Genomic DNA, 25,331 nt, shown 5'->3' with positions numbered 1-25,331 from the left:
TTGGAAGATGTGCAGAGAACTCTAGCAGCTGTGTTCAGCCATCCTTAATTTCACTATTTACACCTGCGCTTGTGCTACTGTGTGACAAATGCTTTCATTCATAATGGTTCGATTTTGTGAACCTGCATTGGTATTGGATAGTTTGGGTAGGCGGGCAGAGCCTGCCCTGAAGGACAGAAGCCGGGGTAGGTGAGCATGTGCTGAGTCGGGTTGTACAGGATGTGAGGTGGAGGCACCGGGCTGGGAGCCACCGGAGGAGTGGGCTTCTGCTGTAGGAAAGGATAAAAAAAAATAAAAATAAATGTTGCAGATAAAGGAGACTGTTCATTATATGAAAAGTAATGAAGTATGATTGCTGCCTAATGTACTGTAGGAGCCATAGTCATAAAAAAAACGACAAAATAAAATAAGATGAGAGATTTTCATGTCCTTGAAATAGATTACCAGACGGACATTCGTGCAAGAGAAATTGCATTTTACAGGCAGTGAAACAAATCTGCACACACATAAATCAACATTATGTTTCAAATGAAGCTATGGTAATGTAATCCCAGGAAAAAATAAAGGTGAGGATACAGAAAACACTAACAAATCCTGTATAAAATACAGCCGATTATGCAATTGATGCATCATTTTTAACAGCTTGATCTCGTGAGTTTCAACAGATCAGAAACTGTGTTAATCAGAAGTGAGATTTGTACACTTCTGTTTTGAAACAAGCTTTACTGAGGAGCTGCCATTAAAATAATGGATTAACACATCCTAGAGGATCCTGAGCTTTACACACAGATGTTAGGGAGTTTACGTTGTTCAAAGTCACACTGTATTTAGCCCGTAGGCAATAGGGGAAAGTCACAAGTATAATAAAAATCCTGAACACCTGTGTCAGCCACGTGCTATTACAGGCTTGTTTTTGTTTGCTCAGAAAGCCTTTAAATTTTCTTTCTTTGAATTTTTAGTGGCTCCTTCACTCCAAATCTGTATTTTCTTGGCCCTCATGCTCACCATGTCCTTGTAGGCTCCGAGGATGGCGGCAGTGATGATGCCCAAGAACAAGCCGACGACGCTGAGCACCACCGAGGCCCACAGCAGCCGGTGCAGGTGGATGACGTCCCAGCAGCTGCTGACCCCAGTGAACTCATAGTAATGTGAGTGGTACTCTGTGCTGGAGAGGGAGGAGGGCAGAGGTCAGTACAACTGTGAGCTGGTGGTGAGCAGGACTTCTGGTTCAGGATTGTAATCATTATTGTTATAAACTGCAAAATCCTGTTCATTTGCAATCATATTAGAGATGTTGAGTTTGCACCACAGGAGTGATTAATACCACTAACAGCTCGCTTTCATTTAAGTCTTATCAGTCAGTAGGATCAGCAGACCAGCGGAAGGTTTTGTCCAGTGGTTCTCCAGTGTTTTCTGTCAGGCCCCCCTTCAGAGGACAAAAATCTTTCGTGCCCCCCTCGCCTTAAATAGTCATGAAATGAACCAGTTTAAATTTACTGAAATTAAATAGCATGAGCAGTCAAATAGTGTAGCAACAACTTGCTCAGTGATCAGTAAAAGTAACTGGGGGGGGGGGGACACAGGCTACACAACTGCTGAAAGTGCCCATGGGTAGATGGTACATTTTACCGAGGTTCCCTGAACGCCTCACATGCTGCTCCGGTAGATGTTACCAGGTGTCTGCAGTGCAGCTCCTCTGACAGGTCAGCGACCAAACATTTGTTGGAAAACAGTGGAAAACGTGTTCTACACAAATTTTCCTAAACTGAAAAATTTTTTATTAGCAGCGTTTTTTGTTTTTTTTTAATGAACGGACTTTTCTACGAACTGAGCGCATTATAAATGGTCATACTATTGGCCATCATGTTTTAAGAAAAACTGTGATCGCTGTTAAATTCCGGGGGATGCCACACACTTTGAGAAACACTGGCATAGAGCAGGGGTTCTCAAACTTTTGGGGGTCAGGGACCCCTTACAGGAGAGAAAATTTTCGAAGGATCCCCTCATAATTGTAACATTTACTAAGGCCCTGTTTACTACCATTTGCACTCTTGGATGCCCTTGGAACTATTTGTATTGTAAAACTTAACCTAAGAACTTCAAACCTATTCCATAGTGATAAAAAGAAAAACACTTTGAATCATATAAATACCACTTGTATACTTTAAAACAGAGTCATTTTATTCCTTGTGGACTCAACATGACAGCATTTACACTTTTCAAGGAATTGATCTTAAAAGTTTTCAGAAAATTAAGAGTAGCAGGACTGACACATCCCTTTTAAATAAGTCTATACATTTCAAATTACCAGTCTAATTCTGACTTTTATTAAGTACTTCAACTTAAACTTCAACATAAACTTATGATTGCTTCTCAATCAAATAATTTGCAGAAAGCTCTGAAAAAAAAAAATCATAATCAAAGTTACCATAACAGTGTTACAGGCTATCTCATAGTAATTAAGCCTATTACTTTAGAGAACTCTTTTTTGTTTTATCTAGATTAAGGTTTCTTGCAATACTTTTCTTTTAGTGGTACAGCTTGTCGTAGCTGCTCAATAAAAGTATCGTGAAACAACTTTTATTACTATTCATTTCATTTTAGTGACTCAATATTTCATATTAAAAAGTATTCTATATCTTTTATTTTGTATTATTGTGGCATGCAACTACATATGGTTCAGAAAATATCACTAGTTGACTTCTGCATCATCAATTTTTTTTGTTAATGTCTACTCAAAGATGGGACTTTTCATGATAGGTTAACTTTTTTTCAATTCACTCATACTAAGACATATTGGATCCACTTGTCCAATATTGCAGGTTCTGAGTTAATGGCATGAGTAGAAATAACAGTAAAAGTTTCAGGCTTTTCGCTTTAAAAGTTCCTCAGATATTTTTCAAACATAGCCTCAAAATTTAAGGTATGAAAAAATGTGCTGAAAGTCGGTCAGTGGGAAATTTTTATCTTTTTGTTAACTCATGTAGCATTTGCTATATCAAGCTAAAATTTCACCAAATACCGTTTTAAATGTAAGCAATTTATGATCAAAGGGTTTAGAAACAGTCGAGCTGAAGGCCTTTGATGATTCGAGATGAATAACTCAGTGGCATCATTATAATTCCTGCTGTAAAGCTTCCATCTTCGGCTGCATATGGCAGGTGGTTTTATTTTAAATCTTCCAAGCAGGGAAGAAATCAAAGACTCTCTCACACTGTCCATCACTCACACTCGCTTTATTATTTTATTAAGCCATCAAAGCAGCTTTTACCAGCTCATAATTGATGAATGCATGCAGGGAGAGACTTTTTGGTGCTTATAGTAAACTGTAATATCCAGGACTTGAAAGTTGGCTGTAGAAAAGAGACCTCTTTAAGTGCCAAAATCACAATTCCTGTCTGTCCTTTAAGAGTGATTTCCAACAGCAGTGCCTGTAAATGCAGTGTTTTTTATCCTGCTATCCTATTGATAAAAAATAGTTAATTAACATGTTAATGTACTGAAATTAATGGAGAATAGTGGTTATTTTTGTCTGAAAGGTAGAAAGTTCATCTAAAACATGATGCAAAAAAAACCCTGTAAATTGAAGTTAGTGTGTAAGCTGCATTGTTTATCCAATAGAAATTGTGCTCACACAGATATAAAGAAATGAGGTTTGATGTTGCTCAGCTCCCAGCCACATCTCACCTGCCACAGTTGTACAGGTAGCAGCAATAGCAGGTGTCACTCCTCAGTTTCAGCTTGCATGTCTTGTCGAATGAACGGCACGATACCTGCAGCGCCATGAGTTTGAAAAGTTAAAGATGTTCATGAAAACTGATACAATGGGAGAAGCAGGAGACGGATGGACAATTTGGATAAAGAAATACATGAAACTGTCAATGCATCTTCTATTTTATTGGAATTTGGTTTGATGAAAGAAAAAATAGATGCAGTTGTTGCTTTCAGTGAGACGTCAAACGGTGCATTGACATGGTTTGACCAGTAGATGTAGCTATCGCACTTTATTCAATCAGGCATCAAAAGGCTGCAAAATGAAGTATTCGCCTAAAATGCAAAATTCATGCCATTGAAAAGAGACATACATGGGTTACTCTAAGTGTTTGATAAGTAATCTTTTTCTTTTTTTTTCACAATTGCTCAGCGATTTATTGTGTGTTTAGCGTTGGTGCATGTATGAGAATCACCTCAGTATAGTAGCTGTCATATGCGTAGCCCGATCCACTGGAGTAAAAGTCACACATGTCCTCCTGTAAGGGTCTTATGTCCTGAACAAGTGAGACGATTCGTAAAATAAGTTAAACACACGAGACACAAACATTTAGAATCACAATATAAACATTTTTCTGTGCATCAACATATTTTAAGAGCTAAATCTCTGGAACTTCATAGTTTCAGTGATGCTCCTTTTGCCTCTTGTACCTTAAAAAGTAACATATGTGTGAAAATGAATCCTGGCTTCTCTAATTCTGTCCACCTTCCTCCTCTTCTTCTTCCTCTGCGTCACTGCAGCAGTGAAGCTTTACAGCGTCTATCTGCACAGGACTACAAAACCTACTGCACTAAACCTCACTGGACTTTATGCAATATGAATGTAATAAAACCATTTTCACTGTCCAAAGCTTGAATGTGCAATAAATGTGACTTTTACTGTCCCGAGAGCACAATGTTTATATATCTGCAGAGGTTTGATAGCAGTGTCGATATCAGTCCAGCTTTTAAACATTCATTAGGGAAACTGAGGTGTCGACATCTACGATATCAAGTAAGGAAGCACCCCTGACCTTATTTGACCTTTGCCTTTTTTGGTTTGCTCACATATAAATACATTTAATCTGTTGTCCTCCTTGAAGCCCCGTTGATTTACCGTATACTTCTTTGCATCAGAGTTTTCTGTGGTTCGGAGAAAGGCCACATTTAATCAGCACTGCTATCCTGAAAGTTTCTTCAGGTCTTCAGCAGCTCTGTTCAGGTCGAGCGCTGAGATTAATCTCCCTGCGTCTGCACATTTCCTGATCTGACCGATGTGTGTGAGTGAAAACCCGTCTGCTGACCTCAGCCCATGCGATTTGATTTGGTTTGTGTCACTGTGCGTTCAGACAAAACGGGCTGAATTAGTTTGTGCTTTTGTCTTTTCAGTGCATGTAGATACTCACAATGAACTCTGAAGCAATGATCCCATCCACGATGGCACAGAAGAAAGACGCGATGACCCCCATACTGATGAAGATTATAGATGCCACAAGCTTAAAAGGAAGTGGAGAATAGAAAGACAAAGCAGATTCATGAGAAGAAAAAAAATAGTAAAGTGTCATTAGCGTAAGCTGTGCAGTTTATGTATGTAACTGTATGGATTGGAAATGCTCCTCTGACATATTTCTAGGAAAAATGGCAACACATTTCTAATGGTGAAGGCACAGAAGATTTAAAATAGAAAAGGAAATAAATTTACAAATAAACTGGGATTCTGCAAATCTGTTTATAACAAATTTGGAAGATACTAAAAATGGTACAATAATCTCTCATCATTTGATCACTTATCAGTACCTATATATAATCATAGTACCATGGTTTTATTTTCTTGAGTACTTAATTATTCTGCTTATGAATTAAAATGTAGGAACTTTACTTTACACACACACTTGTGTATCTAAGCTTTTAGTCTCTGCTGGTGTTTGTCCTTAATGGTCGTCTGCAGCGTCTGGTCAGCAGGACGATAAAGGAAATGTACAGCTTTTTGCTCTGACAACACAGAGGCGCTTTGTGGCTGATTTACAAGCAGAGGAACAACGTGCAGGGCAGAAGGACGGCCTCTTGTACTAGCAAGGTCAATCTAATTCCCCGTATCTGACGCACACGAACACGCACACAAATCCACACTGTTTCTGCTCTGATTGCTGATCAATACCCTCAGTATTTTTACTTTTAAAGACAAGCTGAACGCCCGTTCCTTCTTCAAGGTTTCTACTGTAAGACACAGTCGTGTTCTGATATCACAGCAGACCCAGCTGGCTGATCACAGATGTCTGATCATAAACTTTATCACTGAGCAACGGTTACTGTTGCTTCAATGGCTCCTTCTGGACCGAACCTCCTGCACAGAAACACATGCTTTATTTTTTTTCCTGACTCTTCCAGTAGTAGCAAGAACAAAAGAGAACAGGTAGAGCAGCTTTTCATGCAGTGATATAAACAAATTCTTTGATTCATTGGAGGTTTTTTTCTTTGCTTTATTTGATCTGTGATGCCATTTCTATCTTTCCTGACTGGAACCCAGAGATTTGGTTCTATTTATTTAATATAGACGACCTTTCTTGTTTGTATTATTTTCAGATATTACAGCTAAAACAATTTTTGAGACTCAAAACAGAACTTTAATTAATCAAATAAAGGTGTAAGTTGTCTCATTCTACACGTGCACACCCTCACATTTCAGAGAAAAGACAAATGTAGGGCCTTCAAATAATAAGCTTTATTTGGGATTGGCATTTTTGAGACAAATATGATTTATCAAGTGGTTTAATATTTTTGAACAATCAGGTTGATTTGACAAGAGAGTGTGAAAACTGAAAGATTTTAAAATCAATTTTCCTCAGCAAAGTGAAATAAGAGCCAGGCTGAAGGAAATAAGCTTTTTTCTGGGTGGGTTTTATCTGCCACTGGTCCAGACTCTCCACTTCATTAGCGGTTTAAATGACTCCGCTTTTATGGGCTCCAAGTGGGAGATGAGGCCAGCAGCAGAGACAATAGAGCCTGACAACTGCATTACTTCACATTACCTTAGCACCAGCTGCTGGCACATAAAACATCCACGACACCCAAACCTCCCCTGATACCGAAAAGTCAAATACTGTAAAAGACTAAAGACACACACACACACACACACACACACACACACACTATAGATAGTTTTCTACTTTTAGGAGATATGTTGATAAAAAATACAGTAGAAAGAAAACAATACTGGAAACGAACTTACTGAAGTACTATACAAGTACAATTGTAAGGTGCTAATTCTAATTTATGCTTTTTAATTTTATTCCATCACTTTTTCTTCGGTAACTTTTTAAATTTTATGTTTTGCTTTTTTTTTTTTTTTTATAAGGCAAGATACGAGCTCAACTCCCTCTGTACTTTTGCATAGTTGGACTACCAAAGAAAGACTTTTATTTGAAGAAGTTTTCCATTATGGCACGAGTATTTTTACTTAACATTGGCATTATGGAATCATTATCATGACATTCTAGCAAACCTGTCTGCAGACAGTTGTCTTTACACATTCAACAGTTTTGGGGAAACATCTTCCATCATTCTGAGTCATACTTCTGGTCAAATAGTGAATCTAAGTCCAATACATTTATTTTTTTTAGCTCCATTTTGGTCTCCGCCAGCAAATATCTGGCTCCTCAGTTGCTAAATACTTCGCTATGGTCTTCAGCTACTTTTTGGCCCTGAGCAGGTAGAGTAAGTTAGGTTTTTATAGCTTTTTGAAAATTATGTATTATTAATTTTTTGGTTTTATTGATGCAGCTATGAAGGTACAGTCAGGAAATGAGGGGAAGAGAGCGGGTGTGGCAGGCAAGAAATTCAGAGTGTGAACATTTCAGTTAATTGTAGCGCAACTATGTACATTTACTCAAGTAGCCTACTGCTCTTAAGTGCAAATTACTTATACTTTGTACTTTAGTATTTTCTTCTCCTGCCATACTTCTACTCCATTACATTTCAGAGAGAAATATACTTTTTACTCTAATATTTTTTTTTTCTAACAGCTTTAGTTTTGAGGTTTGCAAGAATATAATATATATATAAAACATATGTTCATCTTATGAAATACAGTGTTTTGTTACAAATTATCAAACAATAAATACAAGTACAACTAAAACAGTTAGTGAGTTTGCTGCTTTTCCTTTAGGTTCATTTAACTACTTTAATTTGTTTTCAGTAATTTTGAAGTTTAAACTGTTGGACAGACAAAACAAACAATTGTATAAAGGTGTCACTCTGCAAGATTCAAGCAGATTATTCATTAATTAATCATTAATTTGCAGTCTTAAACAAATAGTTAAATTGTGTATTTTATCCTTTTAATAGTATATAATAGTAAGTTTTTCTAATTTCATAAAGTTTTACTTAAATAATATCTTAAATCCAGATCCTTGATTTGGAACTGAGTTTTTTTTAATTTACAGTGTTAAGAATCAAAGTACTTTTTCCACCACAACACGGTTTCATGTTGTATATTTTGAAACACTGTTATAACAGACGGGTTGGACAAACAACTGGAATGCTTCTTCCACTGCTAAAATACAGAGAAAAATACCAATAAAAGACAAAGAAAAATGTTTTTGAGAAGAAAAGAAAAGAAAAGAAAAGAAAAGAAAAGAAAAGAAAAGAAAAGAAAAGAAAAGAAAAAGAAAAGACATTAGCGATAAAGACACAAAGAGGAATTTTATAGCTTCAGGAAAGATACCTATCATATTACGTAACTAAAGTCGCTGACCATTGCAAGGTCTCATTCCCCTGCTCAGTGGTCCAGCATCCAATCATGACCACAGCTGGACACACTGCCAATAAGAAGTGATCGTCCCGCGGCCTGTTGGGTAAAATACGGCCTTTTAAAGGTTCACCGCTCTGCTCTCTGAGCTGCAAGGTGACCATGAGGACGGTGGGCTGTGAGACAGAGGCAGTAACTACAGAGGAGGCTGCTGCAACCAGGAACATGAGCCACATGAAGCATTTAATCATAAAGAAATCTTACGTGGTATCAGGGCAGTGGAGCCTGCTATCAGGGCGACGGGTAAAATGGGAGTTTTTCTTTCTTTTACAGACAGGATTTCATGCTCCATAGTGCTTTTAAAGGACGAAATGAAACGTGGTGGTGTAGGAGTCATTTATTTAATGTCAGTAACCACAGAGAGGACTGGTCTCTGAAATATTCCTTTTTAAACACTGTGAACTAGACAGTGTCATCGGTATGTGGTGAAATCTTCCTGATGGGATAAATTGCCTGTTTTACACAAGCAGGTTTTCTGCTATGGTTGAATGTTTTTTCTTTGCAAACGTGTTTATAATAATATAGAGCTCATGATGTGCATTGTAGGGTGTTGCATGTTTTCAACCCCATAATAAGTACGATGTATGGAGCTTCGCGTTAGTTCAGACAGGCACGGAGTCAGGCGGTCACATGGCCCCTCCTGGCCAATCGTCATCGCTAAAGTCCAGCCCACCCACTTAGCGTGCTTTATAACTGAGGCAGCGTTCATTCATTCTGCCCGCTTCACGCTCACCACATCGCTGCTACTCCAGCCTCTGCAGATCATCAAATCTCCTCCTCCTCATCAACCACCACCTTTTAAAACCAGTTCAATCTCACATAACCCCGGTGTTTCCCATATCGTGGGATTGTAGGTTGCAGATGGTTCATTATTGTACCTTGAACTATGTAATCTAGATTCTGTTAGTGAAGATTATTTAGTTGGTCTCGTGTTCATACTGTATTCGAAAAATTGTAAATTGTAAATTCATGGCTCTGCGGGGGTTTGTGATCTCAGGGATTATCTGTGTCATGCTTGCGTAGATCGTTTCAGAGCATCACGAGCAGAGTCACCGCCAAACTAAATGTATGTGATCTCAAATAAATGGTTATAACCTGACAAAGTGTCCTGTCTGAACTGCATTTATCTCACCATGACTGATTCTCACTACAGTTTTAACTGCACACCAAAACTTTCAGATCACCAGCCAGCCTGCTTTTGTCACTTTTATAGGGTAAGAAAAAACACAAAATCCTCCAGGGCAGTGACTTACAGTATGGCTTTTAGTGAAGCTCACTTTTTTTTTTTTTTTTTGTGGTCGGAAACACCAAATACAACATTTATAAAGCACTTAATTTGGATTGTATTTATCATTATTGTTAATAAATAAGAACATAAATAATTGAGCGAGAAAACAAATGACAAGTAGCTGCTGCTGCTGCCTTCTTTCAGCACCTCAGAGAGTTAGATTTTCTCTTCTGGCATTCATGCGGATGTTACTTTGACGACTATTGCGGACCAAATACACAATCCTTTCAGCCACACTGCAAAAACTATTCAGGAATGGTTCGAGAAGCACAACAAAGAGCCCCAGTCATTGACCCAGACTCCATATTTACCAGATCTCAATCCTACTGAGTGCTAGTGGGATACACTGGACCAGGCCCAATCCAGGGAGGCTCCAGCTGGCAGAAACACAGCACCCAAAGGATCCAAACACTACGTGGCACTCACAGCGGTCTCGTGTCCAGAGCTGTTCTGGCAGTGGTTTTAACGTCGTGGTGGATCAGTTTCCTGCATATCTTTCTACCATCTTACTGCCTTGATATGCAAATTCTGCATAAAACGTCAGTTACAGTGAAACAGAAACCTTCCTTGCTTGGCAACAGTAGAAGAACTTCTCTAACTGTTTACAGTTCAAACCACATCAAACCCTCTATCTGCCCGCTTTATGAGGTCAAAGGACCAAAAGGGCTGACAATCCAGGTAGCTAGACAAGCTCCAGAGCTCTCAGGTGTCCGCGGTATTGTGGCACGGTTAGTTGTTCTTTAATGAGCAGCCTCGCTCTGCCAGTCAGCTCTCATGTTACTGTATGAGCCTCAGATGCAGGTTGGGAAGAAGACACCTGTTTGAGACATCATGACTCATGAAAGACACCGTAGACCAGCGCTTGTATGGCAGCGATAATACCATTAAAGTTTAAAGCACAGAAGTGGGAGTGATGCCAGAGCAAGCAGGTAGTTGTACATGTCTTTCACACATTCAAAGCCACAAACACAACATGATAAGTGAAAACAGCAAGGACTACAGAAAACAGTGAATCAAACCTGACTCTATATTTGTTCAATTATGCTTTGTATTAAACTTTGTCAGCTGTACGCGCACACAGACACTGCTCATGTGCAAACAGCAAAAAGAAGGCTGTCTTTGTAGACTGGATTAGATACAGTACACTGTCGCTTAAAGTAAGCCAATGTGATCCGAGCAGGCACACGACACCCTGGACGCCGCATAAAAAATTCACAACACACACACACACACACACACACACACACACACACAGAAACTGATGTACCACTGATGTGTCAATAGGCACATGTCTATTGCTATGTAAGACATCTTCCAAAAGAAAACATGTTACTTTTTATTTAGCTTCAATTCTGCTGCTGTTTTAGCTTTTCTTAACATATTGAGGAGTGAGTTCATTTAGTGATATATGGGTCATATCGGGCTGCAAGGTGGCGCAGTTGGTTAGCACTGTTGCCTCGCAGCAAGAAAGTCGCCGGTTTGCGTCCTGGTGGGGGCACCGAGATCTTTCTGTGTGGAGTTTACATGTTCTCCCCGTGCAGCATGGGTTCTCTCTGGGTTCTCCAGCTTTCTCCCACACAGTCCAAAAACATGTTGAGGTTAATTGGTGATTCTAAATTGTCCGTAGGTGTGAATGTGAGTGTGCTTGGTTGTCTGTCTCTAAGTGTGGCCCTGTCATAGACTGGTGACCTGTCCAGGGTGTCCCCTGCCTTCGCCCTAAGTTGTCTGGGATAGGCTCCAGCCCCCCCTGTGACCCTAGTGAGGATTAAGCGGTGTATAGATAATGGATGGATGGGTCATGTCTGCTGTTGCCCTTTTTGTCCACACATCACCAAAGGACCAATGAGGACCTCAAAAAAGGACGGCCCCTACACTTTCCACCACTTATCAAAACGACTTCAAATGTGACCCGGCGCCACATCTGCCAAGTTTGACATAGATCGGATGAACGTGTGTCAAGAAAAGCAAAGAAGAGACTCCTTCATTTAGAGTTTGATATTATGTGATGAGGGCCTATTGAGTCTTTGTTTTGAAATGAAAAACAAAGCAGGGTTTGGTAGCCCCCTTTCTCCTCCTCATTACTATCCAGTTACAACTACAAAAAATATACCGAAAAGAATAAGATTAGTGAAGAATAACTGTACCATCAGTGCACTGGGTTCTTTCCGCCACAAAGCATAATCAGATGTGTCGAATATAAGCATTAGAACTATTTCAGAGGTGAGAAAAAGGACTCTTATTCTGCTGAGGTTTCTGTGTCACTGGTGTAGTCTTCAGACACATGCAGGGTTTCATGTATTGTGAATATGATACTGACTATACGACTTAAGTGACACAGCACAGCTTCTGGTTGCCCTGAAGTCGCACAGGTTGACTGTTGATTATCACAACCTCTTTGAGATCGACTTCAGACTGATTGGAGGTTAACTCAGCAGTGTAGGGTTATCCAGCCTAATTTTGCAGGGATTTTTTTAAGTCGGGTCTTTGGTATAACTTCAAGTGTCTGTCTTCTGGAGTCATTAACGTGATGATTGTTTGAACCCACTGTTACACAGAGTGGAACTTTGATGATATTATACCTGTGTCCCTGTCTGAAATAAAGGATTGTTGTCGGCAGCTGACCAATACTAACGCAATTTCCCCTCTTGTCATTGAAGTCCAGAGAAAAATGCATTCACTTCCCCCTCAACCACAAATCCAGTCACGTACACTGGCCCGGGCACAAGGTCCAAGAAAACATTACGCCGCCATCGACCTAATCAGATTTGCTTCTTGCTCATATCAGAGCAATTTCCCGCCAAACAGTTTAGTGAATTTGCAAAGTACGGAACATGATCCTCTAATTTATGGTGTATATATGGTCCTGTTTCCAGGAACAATGTTGCATTTTTAGAAGATAACTCTTAGGAAGCCCAAAAAGCTGACAGACATCACCTTGGTAGAGAGCAAACAGGGCTTGCAGCATGAATGTGACATTGCAAAATTCAGTTGTCATCACAACAAACATGGTTTTGTTTATCACAGGACCCCAAAAAATTACATCCCTACTGTAGGCTAAGTCATTAAACAACTATAAAGCCTTTTACTTGTTGCTTTCTTAAAACAGATTGCAGTTTCTCCTGTTTTAATTGCATTATTCAGCACATTATAGCCACTAACTTGTAGTGTGTAGGACTGAATCTAACCAAAGGACAATACAGTTGATTCATAATAGATACATGTTTATCAGATCAATGGGCTCCATGTTTTAAGTTTGAAAAGTTGAAATATAGCAAAAAACATTGTTAGGCCTGGTTAAGATAAAAAATGTGATCATGTGCAGAAGAAACAGACAAACTATGATTTATATGGTGCATGTGACTGTGACATCTAATGAAGCTTCAGCTCCACTGAAATGATGGAAAGTGGAAGCTAAACAAAACATCTGATGTGTTAACTAACACACTGAAATTGGTACAGCCAACAAATCCTCTTTGCCAAATGTCATATTTGTAGTGTATTTTCTACATTGTTTTCACTGGTGCTCTGTTCAGGTTAAGGCACCTATTCGCAGATTCAGCAACACTGTTCAGCTCAATACTTCCATCTAGTAATGGAAGTAAGTGCATATTAATTCATAATGACAGGTTTTACACTATATTTTTTATAGAAATTTGACTAAAGTCTACTCTTAAACTGTAATTACTGCTTACTTGTTTGTGACCAGTTCAACCACTGGGCAATTTAAATACATTATTCAGTTATTCTGAATAGTTAAATATCATTTTGTGAAGCAGAAACTTTTTTTTTTTTTTTTTGTTCCTGGCCTGTTAGTCATTCTGCGACCCATTAGGAGGTCCCAAACCTCAGGCTGGAAACAACAGACTACACAACATAAAAAGACTAATCATATGAGCATGTTTGCTGCTTAATGTGAAATATGTGAAAAAAAATACATATTGACGATATAGAAAGTAATGATGTACACAACAGATTTATCTGTATGTAGGGATCCAAGCACATCTTTGAAACTCTTTCTCTGCATTTGCTGCAGTTGAATATACAAATTTAATAATTTGGGAATTTCTAAATGACAACCAGAGAAGGTCTTACCTACACTCAGTCATATGTGATTTTGGTACAAGTGTCAGAGGCACAGACTCACCATGGCTCTGCGGTTTTCCACCAGGTGGATGCCAACGATGCCCAGAAATGCTCCAAAACTGAGCTGGAGGAGCAAAGGGAAAAATCAGAGTGGAAGACGTGAGAAGAAACATCACAGTTCAGCTGAGGAGAAGATAGAAATAAAATAACACGTGCCATGAAGTGTTTGAAGGGTTCATGTTTAAGTTCATTCTCAGTGTCAGGGCAAAGAAATGTGAAGACTGTGGAGGTGACTGTGACTCACTGTGATGCCAGAATAATATCCAGCAACAGGCACATTGTCGGTGCGAGTTGCTGCGATCAGACCCAGGGCCAGAATCACCAGAGCCAGACTCAGCAGGGACACGGTGATCCACAGAGCAGTCTTCCTCCGACGTAGGTACTGAGCTGAACGGGAGACAGGAAGCGTCTTTACATTCATCATAAGTAAACCATCTTCTCCTGAGCCCTCCGAAGCCAACTCTGACCAGAAAATCCAAACATCAACTTCTAAACATAATTTTTCTCAAGACGCCATCATATATTGTAGTAATTTATGTGAATAAGTAAAAGTTTTGCATTCAAAATCTTATTTAAGTAACTATTAACAAAGTCTACTCAATGGATCAAAGCACTTTTATTGTGCAGGTAAAAATGCCTCCTGTCCATGTTTCAGGACTAATGTAATTAGTGTTAAGCTGATTGTACCTGATTTATTCATTTGCATGCTCAAAATTAACTGGTTTTGTTATTAGCGGTCTATATTTTGAAGCACATGTTCAATAAAGCCTTCTGAAGATGTTTGTGCAGTTTTTAACATGGTAAACATCAAACTAACAAATAATTGTCTGTCAGATTGATATATATAAAATAAGAATCACTATTTTCCTTTAGATGATTGTGGAGTAAACATAAAACAGGAGAAGCAACATTCTAGATCTTTTCTTCTTCTTTTTTTTCTAAAAGAACAAACTACTTGTGAGAGCTAAATTGCTTTTGGGGCCTTTTGCAGCCTTTTTGCTCACATAATTACTCCTGCACATGCAAATGACCACTTTCTATGCAAAGAGCAGCACTGAATGAAAAACATGCACAGTATTATAAGGATGCTGCCTTTTGTTAGTGTACCTGCTGGATCCAGCTCTTCTGCAGCTGTTTGCTGAGCTGTCTGCAGGGTTTCAGGCTGCTGCATGTTGACTCAATCAGGACCAAATAAGCTCTGAAATTTCAAAAAAATAAAATAAAATAAAAAAATAAAATAGCACAGATCAGGAAGATGTGCTGATAGTTTTCTGAGTTGAGTCAAAACAGAATCTTCATCCTCCACGGAGGATACAAGACGGGCTACTTCTTTATAATCCACACATTTGGTTGATGATCAAGATTGTTTTTTCTTTTTCTTCTCACTGCTGACTCTCTGTGAGCTCAGGAGGGTTTAAGTTTACTAGAAACCTGACAGAGAGAAAGAGGGAGAGAGAGAGAGAGAGAGAGAGAGAGAGAGAGAGCGAGAGCTGCAGAGAGAGGCCAATCAGCTTCCTGCATTCACCTCAGTGATAAATTATTAAACTATTTATCTTACATAAGTTTGATACAACTTGTATCTGATTCCTGTTGAAATATCTGACAGCATGTGGTTAAACTCTACATAATGTACAATAAAACATTGGGTATTATGAGTTTTTGTTGAGTTTTATTTTAATGTGGAGGCTGCTGGATCACTGACTGGTCATGATGCTGCATGAGTTGATGGTGAATGTGTGATTGCAGCGCCCTCCACTGGCTAACAAGCCCTATAGCCTACAATCTCTTTAGCCAAATGAAAGCACCTGGGACATTTAAGAAGTTAAGTTGTCTGTTGTATATTTCCATAATATGTAGAAAAAGAGACCGATTTACTGAAGTCTCACCTATATTTGCTAAATATTTCAGTCTTTTTCAAGACTACATGGAACCCTTACCATTATAAAGGTTGGCTTGTATTGTGTGAATTTAAGATATTTTGGGAATTTTGGTGAGTAAAAATACAATTTCTTCAGTATGCAAGTAGACTGAATCTTCAAACAATAAATGAGCGGACGATTGGTTATTAATACAAATAATGCTTCAGGAAAAAAGCGTAAAACATCACCCAGTTTCAACCTCTTTGTTGTGAATGTTTTGGGGTTTTTTGTCTTATGTGATTATAATAAAATTTTAATTTGATTGTATGAAGTTCATTTGGATTTTAAAGTGTAGGTTGGATGAAACAAGCAATCCACTGACATAAACTTGGAATAAAATATTTATTTCAATTCATAAACATCTGTACAGCAGTGGCTTATTTACACATCTGAAGCTGGGAAACTTAAAAAACAAAGCTAAAAAGTGAAAACAGAAAAAAATCACGCGTAGCACATATATTCATACGCGTGTGCATATATGTGCGTGTGTTGTTTCCAGCATTTGTTTATTAAAGTGTATGTTAGAGGTGCAGAGAGACAGCAGCTGTGCACTTACATGTCAGGCAAATGAAACCTGGTTGGTAGGAAATATAAATTCTATTTTTTTGTGCAGTTCTTTTACACAGACAAAAGTGTACACTAAATTAAACAGTGTAAGTATAACACATGCTTTAAAAGCATTTGTCAGATGTGAAAAATTAAATACCTGAGCTGTGAAGCTCTGGCTAGCATTGCAGCAAAACAACTGGACGAAAAGTGCAGAAAATACTGTAAATATTTCTTTAGAGTTGCACTGCTGGTGAAAAAAAAACAAAAATCATTCCCTTTCCAATCCACCACTAGAGGTGCTGACCTCTTGTACAAAATGTGCTCAAGAAATAACAGTTCTTGTTAAAAAAAAATCATGCATTAGCAGCAGAAGTGTCACGCCACGGTCATCGCGACCTCTTATGACAGTGTGCAGGTGGAGGATTTGGGCGGCTGCTCCAGGATGGATTCACGTCGCAGGTCGTTGGGCAAAGTGCCGCCCGGACCCCAGACTGTGAGCTCTCCATAGATCCCCATCTCGATCATCTCCTCCTGCCACGGGATAGAGATGTTTCCTGAAGCAAACTCTTCAAAAAAGTCCATGTCCTTGTCTTCCAGCTGCACGCCTTTTACTGTGGAGAAGGCCCCGACGTCATCGATGTCTTTGGCATACACTGTCTTGGAGTCTGGCACAAAAGGGGGAGGAAGAATCCCTGAGGAGACACAACAAGGGAGGGTGGGATATTTAATTTTTTTTCTTTCTTCTTTTTTCATGTTGTACAAAATTTGTCATCACCATACAGACCATATTGATCAAAAGCAGCAGTTTGATGGTCCTGAGCCACCAGGATACCCCTAAAGCTCCTTATCATTCATGGCTTTTAACTCTAGCAAATGTGAGGTGAAAAATAGCTGCAGTCTCTTCATTCAACCAACAGGCTTCAGCAAAGGACCTTCATCGCAGTGTGTTACACACTGAAACAAACTACAAGATGTGTGGTCAGTTATCCAATGAAAACTATAATATATCTGATATTATTAATAAATGCATATACACAGAAATGCTGTAAAATGGACCAATCATTATTTATGATGACGGTGTTAGTGCACTTTAAACGGTAAAACCAAATCCTGATTGTCCACAAAAACATAAGACCTCACCTTCATTTAACCTAATGAAACTCACTAACTCAAACCAGTTAAAAGAGCAAAAATAAAAGCCAAACTTCCTGCAGAATCATTGTAAAGAGAGAGAAGCTGATTAGGAAAATATTTTCAGAGCCAAACCAAACTAAACATACCAGCATCTATACATTGATACAAATGATTACATATGTCAGCGTACTGTAGGAAAATTAAAAATCCTTACATAGTGAGGACGAAATGCCGGAACACTTTTGAAAACAAACTGAGTTTGTGCAGTTTGTGCAAACTGAGCAGAAAGTAATTAAAACAGACAAAACAATGTCAGCGAACTACTGGGAAACTTAGTGGGTTTATGCCCGAAAATGACCTGCATTCAGTTTCCTCCAGTTGATCTCGCTGAAGAAAGAATGCGCCCTCAGCTCGTCACATGAGCCGTCCTTGAAGCCGAGCCTCTTGTCGATCTCTTTGCTCAACAGACCCTCGCAGATGGACCGGGCGTTCTCACTAAATTTCTCTGGATAAATTACTGGATCGTTCAAGATCCGCTTCTTCACCACCTTGTTCTCCACCTTTAACAGAAGAAAACAGTAGGATGAACAAAACCTGCTTCAGTCCAAACACATTTTGGTCCTTTTATTTCTTGAATGTATCTGAATTTTACATATTAAAGAGAATATCCAACTCAAGTATTTATCTGCAAAGCTCTTTTTTATTACATATGTAGAGGATGTGAAGGGGAATTCAAGTACAGTCTTCTAATTGTGCTCTACAATGCCACCATAAATCTCTTTTAAAACAAATATTTATACTGTTGTGCGTAGAAACACAGATATCAGGGTTTCAGGTTTCACGGCAGCATCAGGTCACAAGTTGGCGAGGCTGAGCTGGTTAAATCTGTATTGTCACACAGATTTAAACATGGCAGGACTTAAATAGAATAAATAGAGGTAAAGGGACATTAAAGACACTAATACATTTAAAGACAGTTCAAAATGTGGGCTGAGAACAGAAAAAGAGAGACAAATTTCACACACACCTTCTCTCCTCGGGTCCTGAAGGGCCCCTTGGCAGCCAGAAACTCATACAGAGTGACGCCCAGAGTGAAATAATCCACAGAGTAGTCATACTCTTCTCCTTTCAGCAGCTCTGGAGCCATGAAGCCTGCAGGTGACAGAAAAGATCTAAATAGAACTAAAACTATACTTTCTCTTCACTATCAATAGAGGAATGGCTCACAATGTACTACTGCACCTACAGTTCTAGTTTACTTGAGCATTTCTGCTTTATAGTACAATGTAGGAGGGAATTGTGAACTTTCTTATACTTCACAACACTGCGTCAACTATCTAATGTATTATTGAAGCAAAAGCTGTGATTTTTTTTATTATATCATCTACCAAACCCTTTGCAATCGTTCTATTTTCTAACAGTTTTCATTTTCTTTGTACTGCAATTTGTGTAGTTAGGGGTTCAAAAGTGCTGTACAAACAAAACCGGCTTACCTTACTTGTGAAGTACTTTGAACTACTAACACTTCATGTAAAAGGACTGCTCAGAAGTAACTTGTTTTGCTTAGTTTAACCAAAATGAATGTAATACTGGACTATTTAATGCACATCAAACTAGAGAGAAGCTTGGGCGGCTGTGGCTCAGGGGGTAGATCAATTGTCCTCTGATCCTAAGGTTGGCGGTTCGATCCCCCGCCCCTCCACAGTCAAAGTGTCCTTGGGCAAGACACTGAACCTGAAGTTGCTCCCAATGGCGGGCATCACCTTGCATGGCAGCTCTGTCGCCACTGGTGTAAGAATGTGTGTGTGAATGGGTGAATGAGAAAACATTGTAGAGGGCTTTGAGTGCCGCTAAGGTAGAAAAACGCTATATAACTACAGTCCATTTAACCTTCTAATCAAAGGGTGAATTCTTCATGATTTTTTTTTAACAAAATATGGTAAAATACGCATATATGCTGTGTTTATCTTTTTTATAAGTATGCATTATATACATTACATAGTTTGTTCATTCACTGTAATATATTATAGAGAGTCAGAACAACTCCATTTTCAGTCATTTAGTTAACACCTACTGTGTAGGTATATGCAATATATATACACTGCAGCATGTGGTATTACACGTGACCAGATAAATGTCATCTAATAATCAGAGTGAGAAAGACAAACACAGTAAAGCTGTGGGTTCTGTAGCTGTTGTTCTTACAACTCTGTTGGAAGATCAACTGTAACCAGGTAAACATCATTTGTTGATTATTTTGCCGGTACCTGGAGTCCCTGCATAGCCCTTGATTTTGAACTGATCGTCAGCCAGCTCCACAGCCAAGCCAAGGTCAGAGATACGGACGTTACCTGAAAGAGCAAACAGCCGGTTAACGTCAAGAACCGTCCACGTCACAGATACCAGAGGTGACTCAAAGATGTCCTTGTGTGAGAAAACAGTGTGTGCTGTATGTGTGAAGTGTGTGTGTGAGTGGTTTACTGTCAAGGTGAGCTGCTCTAGCGTCATTATAAAGGTGCAAAAAGTGTCTCGGGGTTGAAATTTGACTGTGATTTAGAGACAGCTTGATACTTTGGGAAAGGCTTTGTTCACTGTCACCACTCTGATACGAAACTTAAGTATGGAGGTGGTTAGCTCAGTGTTAGCAAACAGCTAGTCTTTTTCCTGGAAGTCAGAGTAAAACCACAAAATGTCATTTTAATACTTTAATTTGTGTGTGTTTTACACAAACAGGATATAACATGCTAATTAGTGAGACATTAAGATGATTGATGGTAAGTTTTGTTACCGTTGGACAGGGACAAGTAGATGGGCAGTTTGTATGTATAACAAAAGGCTTCGCTAACTATCCAGCAAGAGAGTAAATAATAACATTTCCCAAACAGACAATTTCTAATACAGGGTCTTTTACAGTCATTCAGGCTATGTCAAATTAATTAAGGCCTTAGTTTAGACTTGGACCATTGGTCTCAGGTTCTTTTTTCTATGTTATTTGTCCTGTTTCTATTTGCAAACAGGTATGTGTCAGCCCCTTCCCCTAATTGGTGCCTGCACTTCCTGCTTGGCCCATCGTTCCAATTGCTCCGCCCCTGTCCCGCCCCCGGCCCTCACTGATTGGACTGCTGCTCTGGACCCTGGACATTACTGCCTGTTGTGTAATTCTTTTGCTAAATAAACGTGCAGGAATTAAATTTAAGTTCATTTGATGGCAATGTAGAACAGGCAACTGCCTTTAAAAACGTCTTTCATTTGTTCATGGATGAAATGCGAATATTCTTAATTTTGTGTGTTGATGACAAATATCTTTGTAAATGTAATGTTTACATAATGTTGGCTAAATCCCATGTCTTGGGACCTGTATTAATAGTATTAGAGGAAACTACCTACTGACATTATTTTGTGGGTTTGTTTAATTGTAAAAAAAATAAAAATAAAATTGAATTTTTATAGTAAACTTATTGTGATCACATAAATAAATTAAAACGGTAACTTGCATAACTATAATAGTGTTGCACACTATTGCTTAATACACTAATCAAATTTTTGAAAATCTCCAGAATCTTCTGCATCATTTAATGTTGGGAATATCTTTATTTACACACAGAAAAAGACTAAATTCAAGCACCAGGTGCAATTAAAAGAATAATGGAATATGTATGGATCCAGTTGTTTTCCAAAATAGAGCCAGTTGCTGTATGAGCTCATAGTTCATATTTTGAGAGTAAAGAAAAAAATCATTGTTGAAGAAAACAGACAAGCTCTTTTGTCTATTAGTAATATAATAGTTCTTTTTCAAAATAAAATTCTTCTGCTTCTCTCATGTGATTACTGAGGGGAACCACTGCATGGGTTTTAAATACTGAGGGGGACGGACAGGTTCCTAAATCTTTTGTGGCCTTTCAGTGCAACAAACAAGATTTACCTTTTCTGTTGTGTCAACATAAAACAAAATTAGTCCATGTTAGCAATCCAGCAGTCCACAAATATGTTGCATGTTTGAAGCTTTTTGAATCACTGTTGGGTTTTTTAAAAAATGCTTGTAATAAAATTATGCTTCACATACATGTATTACATTTTGTAAATGTCAAGTCCTAAATGCAACAACCCTAAACTTGCAGACACCCTTCTTATAATTCAATGCTGACCACCCAGTATGATCTCTTTAATGTTTAAATAATCTCTAAATAGGGACACAAGTCCTAAACAATATGTTCCATGCTGCACCTCAAGCCCAAACACTGAAGACTACATCTTTATTTTTGGACATGTGTCTGACCTTGATTATCCAGCAGCACATTCTCTGGTTTGAGGTCTCTGTAGATGATCCTTTTCTGGTGGAGGTGCTCCATACCCTGGATGATCTGAGCAGTGTAGTAACAGGCCCGCGGCTCGTCAAAGCCTGGGTTGTTCTCATCAACATTATAGATGTGATATCTGTTTTCATGAGAGAGACAATGTAGGGTCATGTGAGGAAACATTTATACATTTCTTCAATGAACATCTACTGCAACACACTTGTGGGACGCCCCGTGTGTGCTCCCATATAAATACATTTCTCGGGGTATGCAACAAATAAATGCTATGTGGACACTCAGGACCTTCATGTATGACATTTAACTTAAAACAATCCACTAAAAAGTAACATTTGGTCCAAGGAAAGGTGACATAACATGACACTCTAGTCAAATACATGTTAGATTTCAGTGCATAAGCTGTATGTTAGGATATTAATTGTTAATATTTAGGTTGAAAAGTGTCTACATTATAGCAGACTCCTCAGAGTTGGAGATAGTGTTGGATGCAAGGACATGGGACCAAAAAGGCAAAATGGGAAGATATTCTTGGCAGGAGCACTGACCTTAGATCTCCTCCGTTCATGATGGTCATGACCAGACATAGCTCTGTTTTCGACTGGAAGGCGTAAGCCAAAGACACAATGAACCTGCTGTGAACTCGAGCCAGGATCCTTTTCTCCACCATCGCCCCCTACAGCCAGGAGAGGACAGCAGATATGAGTATATTCTGTATGATTACATGACTCTAGGTTACTATTGTATCATTGTGCATCATTCATCTGTACTTAGTCTGACTCACTAAATGTAGACTTCAAGCATACTGTAAGTTTGCCAACTCTGTGGTGTATTTCATGAGGCTTTCTTCTTCCCTTCCTCTATCTGCACGTTAAATTCTATTCGGTATGGAAACAACAACAACAACAACCCCCACCAATCAGCAACCTAGAGGCTGAAAAAGATTTAGATTGTGCAGTAAAGTAGGCCTGCTTTGTTCACTTGGTGAATTAATCATTTTAATGACAGTGCTTGCTTCCTTACCTGCAAATGTTCCACCAAAACAAGTTTTCCTTGTTGCTATTTTACAGGGGCACCATTGCTACAACCTGGGCGTAGCGACACCTATTGCGATTGTGACTGGTTTAAAGAAATGCAGACAAGCCAGAGCATATTTTTCCCATATAGTAGAATGATAATCTGCAGTTAGAGTTGCTGGCAATGAATCATAAACATTACTACATTACCATCTATCCATCTGAACTTCTTCACAAAGCTGCTTTCTACCTTCAGCTAACATCACTCGTGTGAATGATATGTTGTGAGTGCACAATGTATTTCTCTGGTTGTGCTTCATCTAAGCTGCCCTGATCAAAATAGACTTCAGACAAGTCCTAAGTAGTTCAGCTAAACTACAATGCAGCTACATTTCTTAACTTCTTGAGACTCGAGCTCTTATTTGATATGCATTTTTTATTTCTCTTTGCTATTTGGGCTTATTGGAACCTGATAAGTATAAAAACTAAGTATCATCATAGATGGTAGTGTAAGTGCCCACACATGTGGCCATAAGGCCCCAGTTAAGCAGAATTAAGTACTGTGGTAAAAGAAACCAAAATGTGATGGCCACACATGTGGACACCAGGTTTTAAGAGGTTAATTAACTTCTCATTAAAGTCATTGAGTTGCAAGGCAATGTTGTCTGGCTCTGTGCATCAAGATTTATAAACATGGCAGGATTGTCACTTCATAAGGGGATCAAAATGTACTAATGCTGAGGGGATTAATCATGTAAGCCAAATGTGCCTAACGTCCATCTAGTCTGTTGTTAGACAGCTGGACAACAAAGACACTGCAAATAAAAGATTCACAAAACTAGAACCCAACTACTACAAGACCTGTGTTGTGTAGTGTCCCTAAATTAGGTGCAATTATATCCATAGTCTTGTGTTGCAGCTGCCTATATTGTTCCTCATTGTCAATCCCCTTACCTCGTTGCCTTTTCTCTTCTTCAGCCTTTTCTTGTTGAGCTTTTTGCAGGCGTACAGTTTCCCCGTGGCCTTTGTCTGACAGGCAGACACTTCCCCAAAACCCCCTTTGCCTAAAACACGAAAATCCAAGAACCAGTCCTCTCCCATAGGTTGCATCTCCAGCCACTTCCACTGCAGGAACCTCTTCAGATACATACTCTCCAGGAAGAAAGTGTAGGGCACTTCCTTGAGAAAGTCCATCACGCTGTCCATGGTCTCACTGAAAAGATCGTCCCCGGCTTCATGGTGTTTCTCTTTGACATTGGTGATGCCATTTTCTGGCAGAAAGGGGCAGTAATACTTGGCACCAGGCTCCATGTAACGGGACAAGATCTTGCTCGCTTTCTTGACTCTATCTTCATCCTCTGCATTGTTGTATTCGTCAATATCCTTCCACAGGCGGCAGGGGCCTTTGTACTCATTGTTGGAGTCCAGGAACTCCTGGAAAAGACGTTTTCCGATGGGCTGCTCCACACATACTGTCTGGAAGCCCAGGTCTAAAGTCTCTCTCAGACCCTCACACACTGTGATGTGAGGCAGCTTCAAGCGAGCGTGGTACTTCTTGTCTCGGTTAGATGCCGGGTTGGCAGTGCCATCGACGCTCCCACGGGCTGAGATGTAAGCAGAGTTGGCCACCACTGTTGTCAGGCCACCAATATCCATGGTGACACAGTGGAGACGAGAGGAGGAGGGAAGGAGAAATGTGTGAGATACAGCAAAAGCTACTGAGAAAAGGTGTTAAAGGGAGGCAGAGGTGGAGGTGAGAGCTGGGACGAGTAGACAAAAAAGAAAGTGTCAAAGAAGCAGGGGACACACAAGCAATTTCCAGAGGTGTGATGTGGATTTCCTCTCCCTGCAGTGATTCAGAGGCAGAGTGTGTCGTACATGTGGTTCGCTAAACCTTCCCCTCCTCTCGCACACATGGAGACACACATGCAGATCTACCTGACTCATCACCTTACTGCAAAGGGATTTATCCACTCTGTACCTCTGTAATACTTTATCCCAAGCTAACTGATGTGGACATTGTAGCAGACGAGGAGGGAACAGAGATTCAGGGAACATGATGGACAGGAGAGGCAGAAAATGAAAGAGTGGCGCGAGGGAGAGGAGGGAAAGATATGGCATGAATGTAGTGGGCTGGTAGTGACAGGAATGCTGTGAAGCTGAAAGAGGGAAAGACACAATAGAGTGTTTTCTGCAGAGTGCTGGTGTCAAACTTTGTTGGTCTAATTTTGCTAGTTAAAAACCTTTTCCTCTTTAACAAGAAAAAAACATTGCAAAGCTGCAATGATTCTGAAAACAGAGGTGTCTAGACAGTTTAACATCTTTAAATACAAGAATTCTTTATTGATTAACCTCTGATAATTTAGTACAAAGTACAAAAAATCCAATTAATGCATGTTTTCTTTTAGTTACTTA

The 25,331-nt window shown here is 39.3% G+C and overlaps 2 protein-coding genes across 2 annotated transcripts in view; both read right to left on the bottom strand.

Moving 5' to 3' along the window:
• tmem255b (transmembrane protein 255B) overlaps window positions 1-15,159 on the bottom strand; it is a 17,587-nt gene extending 2,428 nt beyond the window's left edge. The window contains exons 1-8 of the mRNA XM_008293026.1: window positions 15,096-15,159; window positions 14,233-14,375; window positions 13,990-14,052; window positions 5,157-5,246; window positions 4,188-4,268; window positions 3,688-3,773; window positions 1,006-1,165; window positions 123-269 (exon numbers count right to left, since the gene is read on the bottom strand). Coding sequence (XP_008291248.1) covers window positions 123-269; window positions 1,006-1,165; window positions 3,688-3,773; window positions 4,188-4,268; window positions 5,157-5,246; window positions 13,990-14,052; window positions 14,233-14,375; window positions 15,096-15,159 — 834 coding nt within the window. The remainder of the gene's footprint in view (window positions 1-122; window positions 270-1,005; window positions 1,166-3,687; window positions 3,774-4,187; window positions 4,269-5,156; window positions 5,247-13,989; window positions 14,053-14,232; window positions 14,376-15,095) is intronic.
• Window positions 15,160-16,855: 1,696 nt separating this feature from the next.
• On the bottom strand, window positions 16,856-24,572 carry grk1a (G protein-coupled receptor kinase 1 a). Its single transcript, XM_008292412.1, has 7 exons — window positions 23,871-24,572; window positions 22,449-22,576; window positions 21,867-22,024; window positions 19,858-19,941; window positions 18,618-18,742; window positions 17,949-18,150; window positions 16,856-17,148 (listed from the first exon to the last, which is right to left on the bottom strand). Exons 1-7 carry the CDS (start codon window positions 24,570-24,572, stop codon window positions 16,856-16,858), a joined length of 1,692 nt encoding a protein of 563 aa, XP_008290634.1.
• Window positions 24,573-25,331: the final 759 nt, after the last annotated feature.

Source organism: Stegastes partitus, unplaced genomic scaffold (assembly GCF_000690725.1).
Source record: "Stegastes partitus isolate 25-593 unplaced genomic scaffold, Stegastes_partitus-1.0.2 Scaffold19, whole genome shotgun sequence".
Classification (NCBI taxonomy): domain Eukaryota; kingdom Metazoa; phylum Chordata; class Actinopteri; family Pomacentridae; genus Stegastes; species Stegastes partitus.
This window is presented reverse-complemented; position numbering and strand designations above follow the sequence as displayed.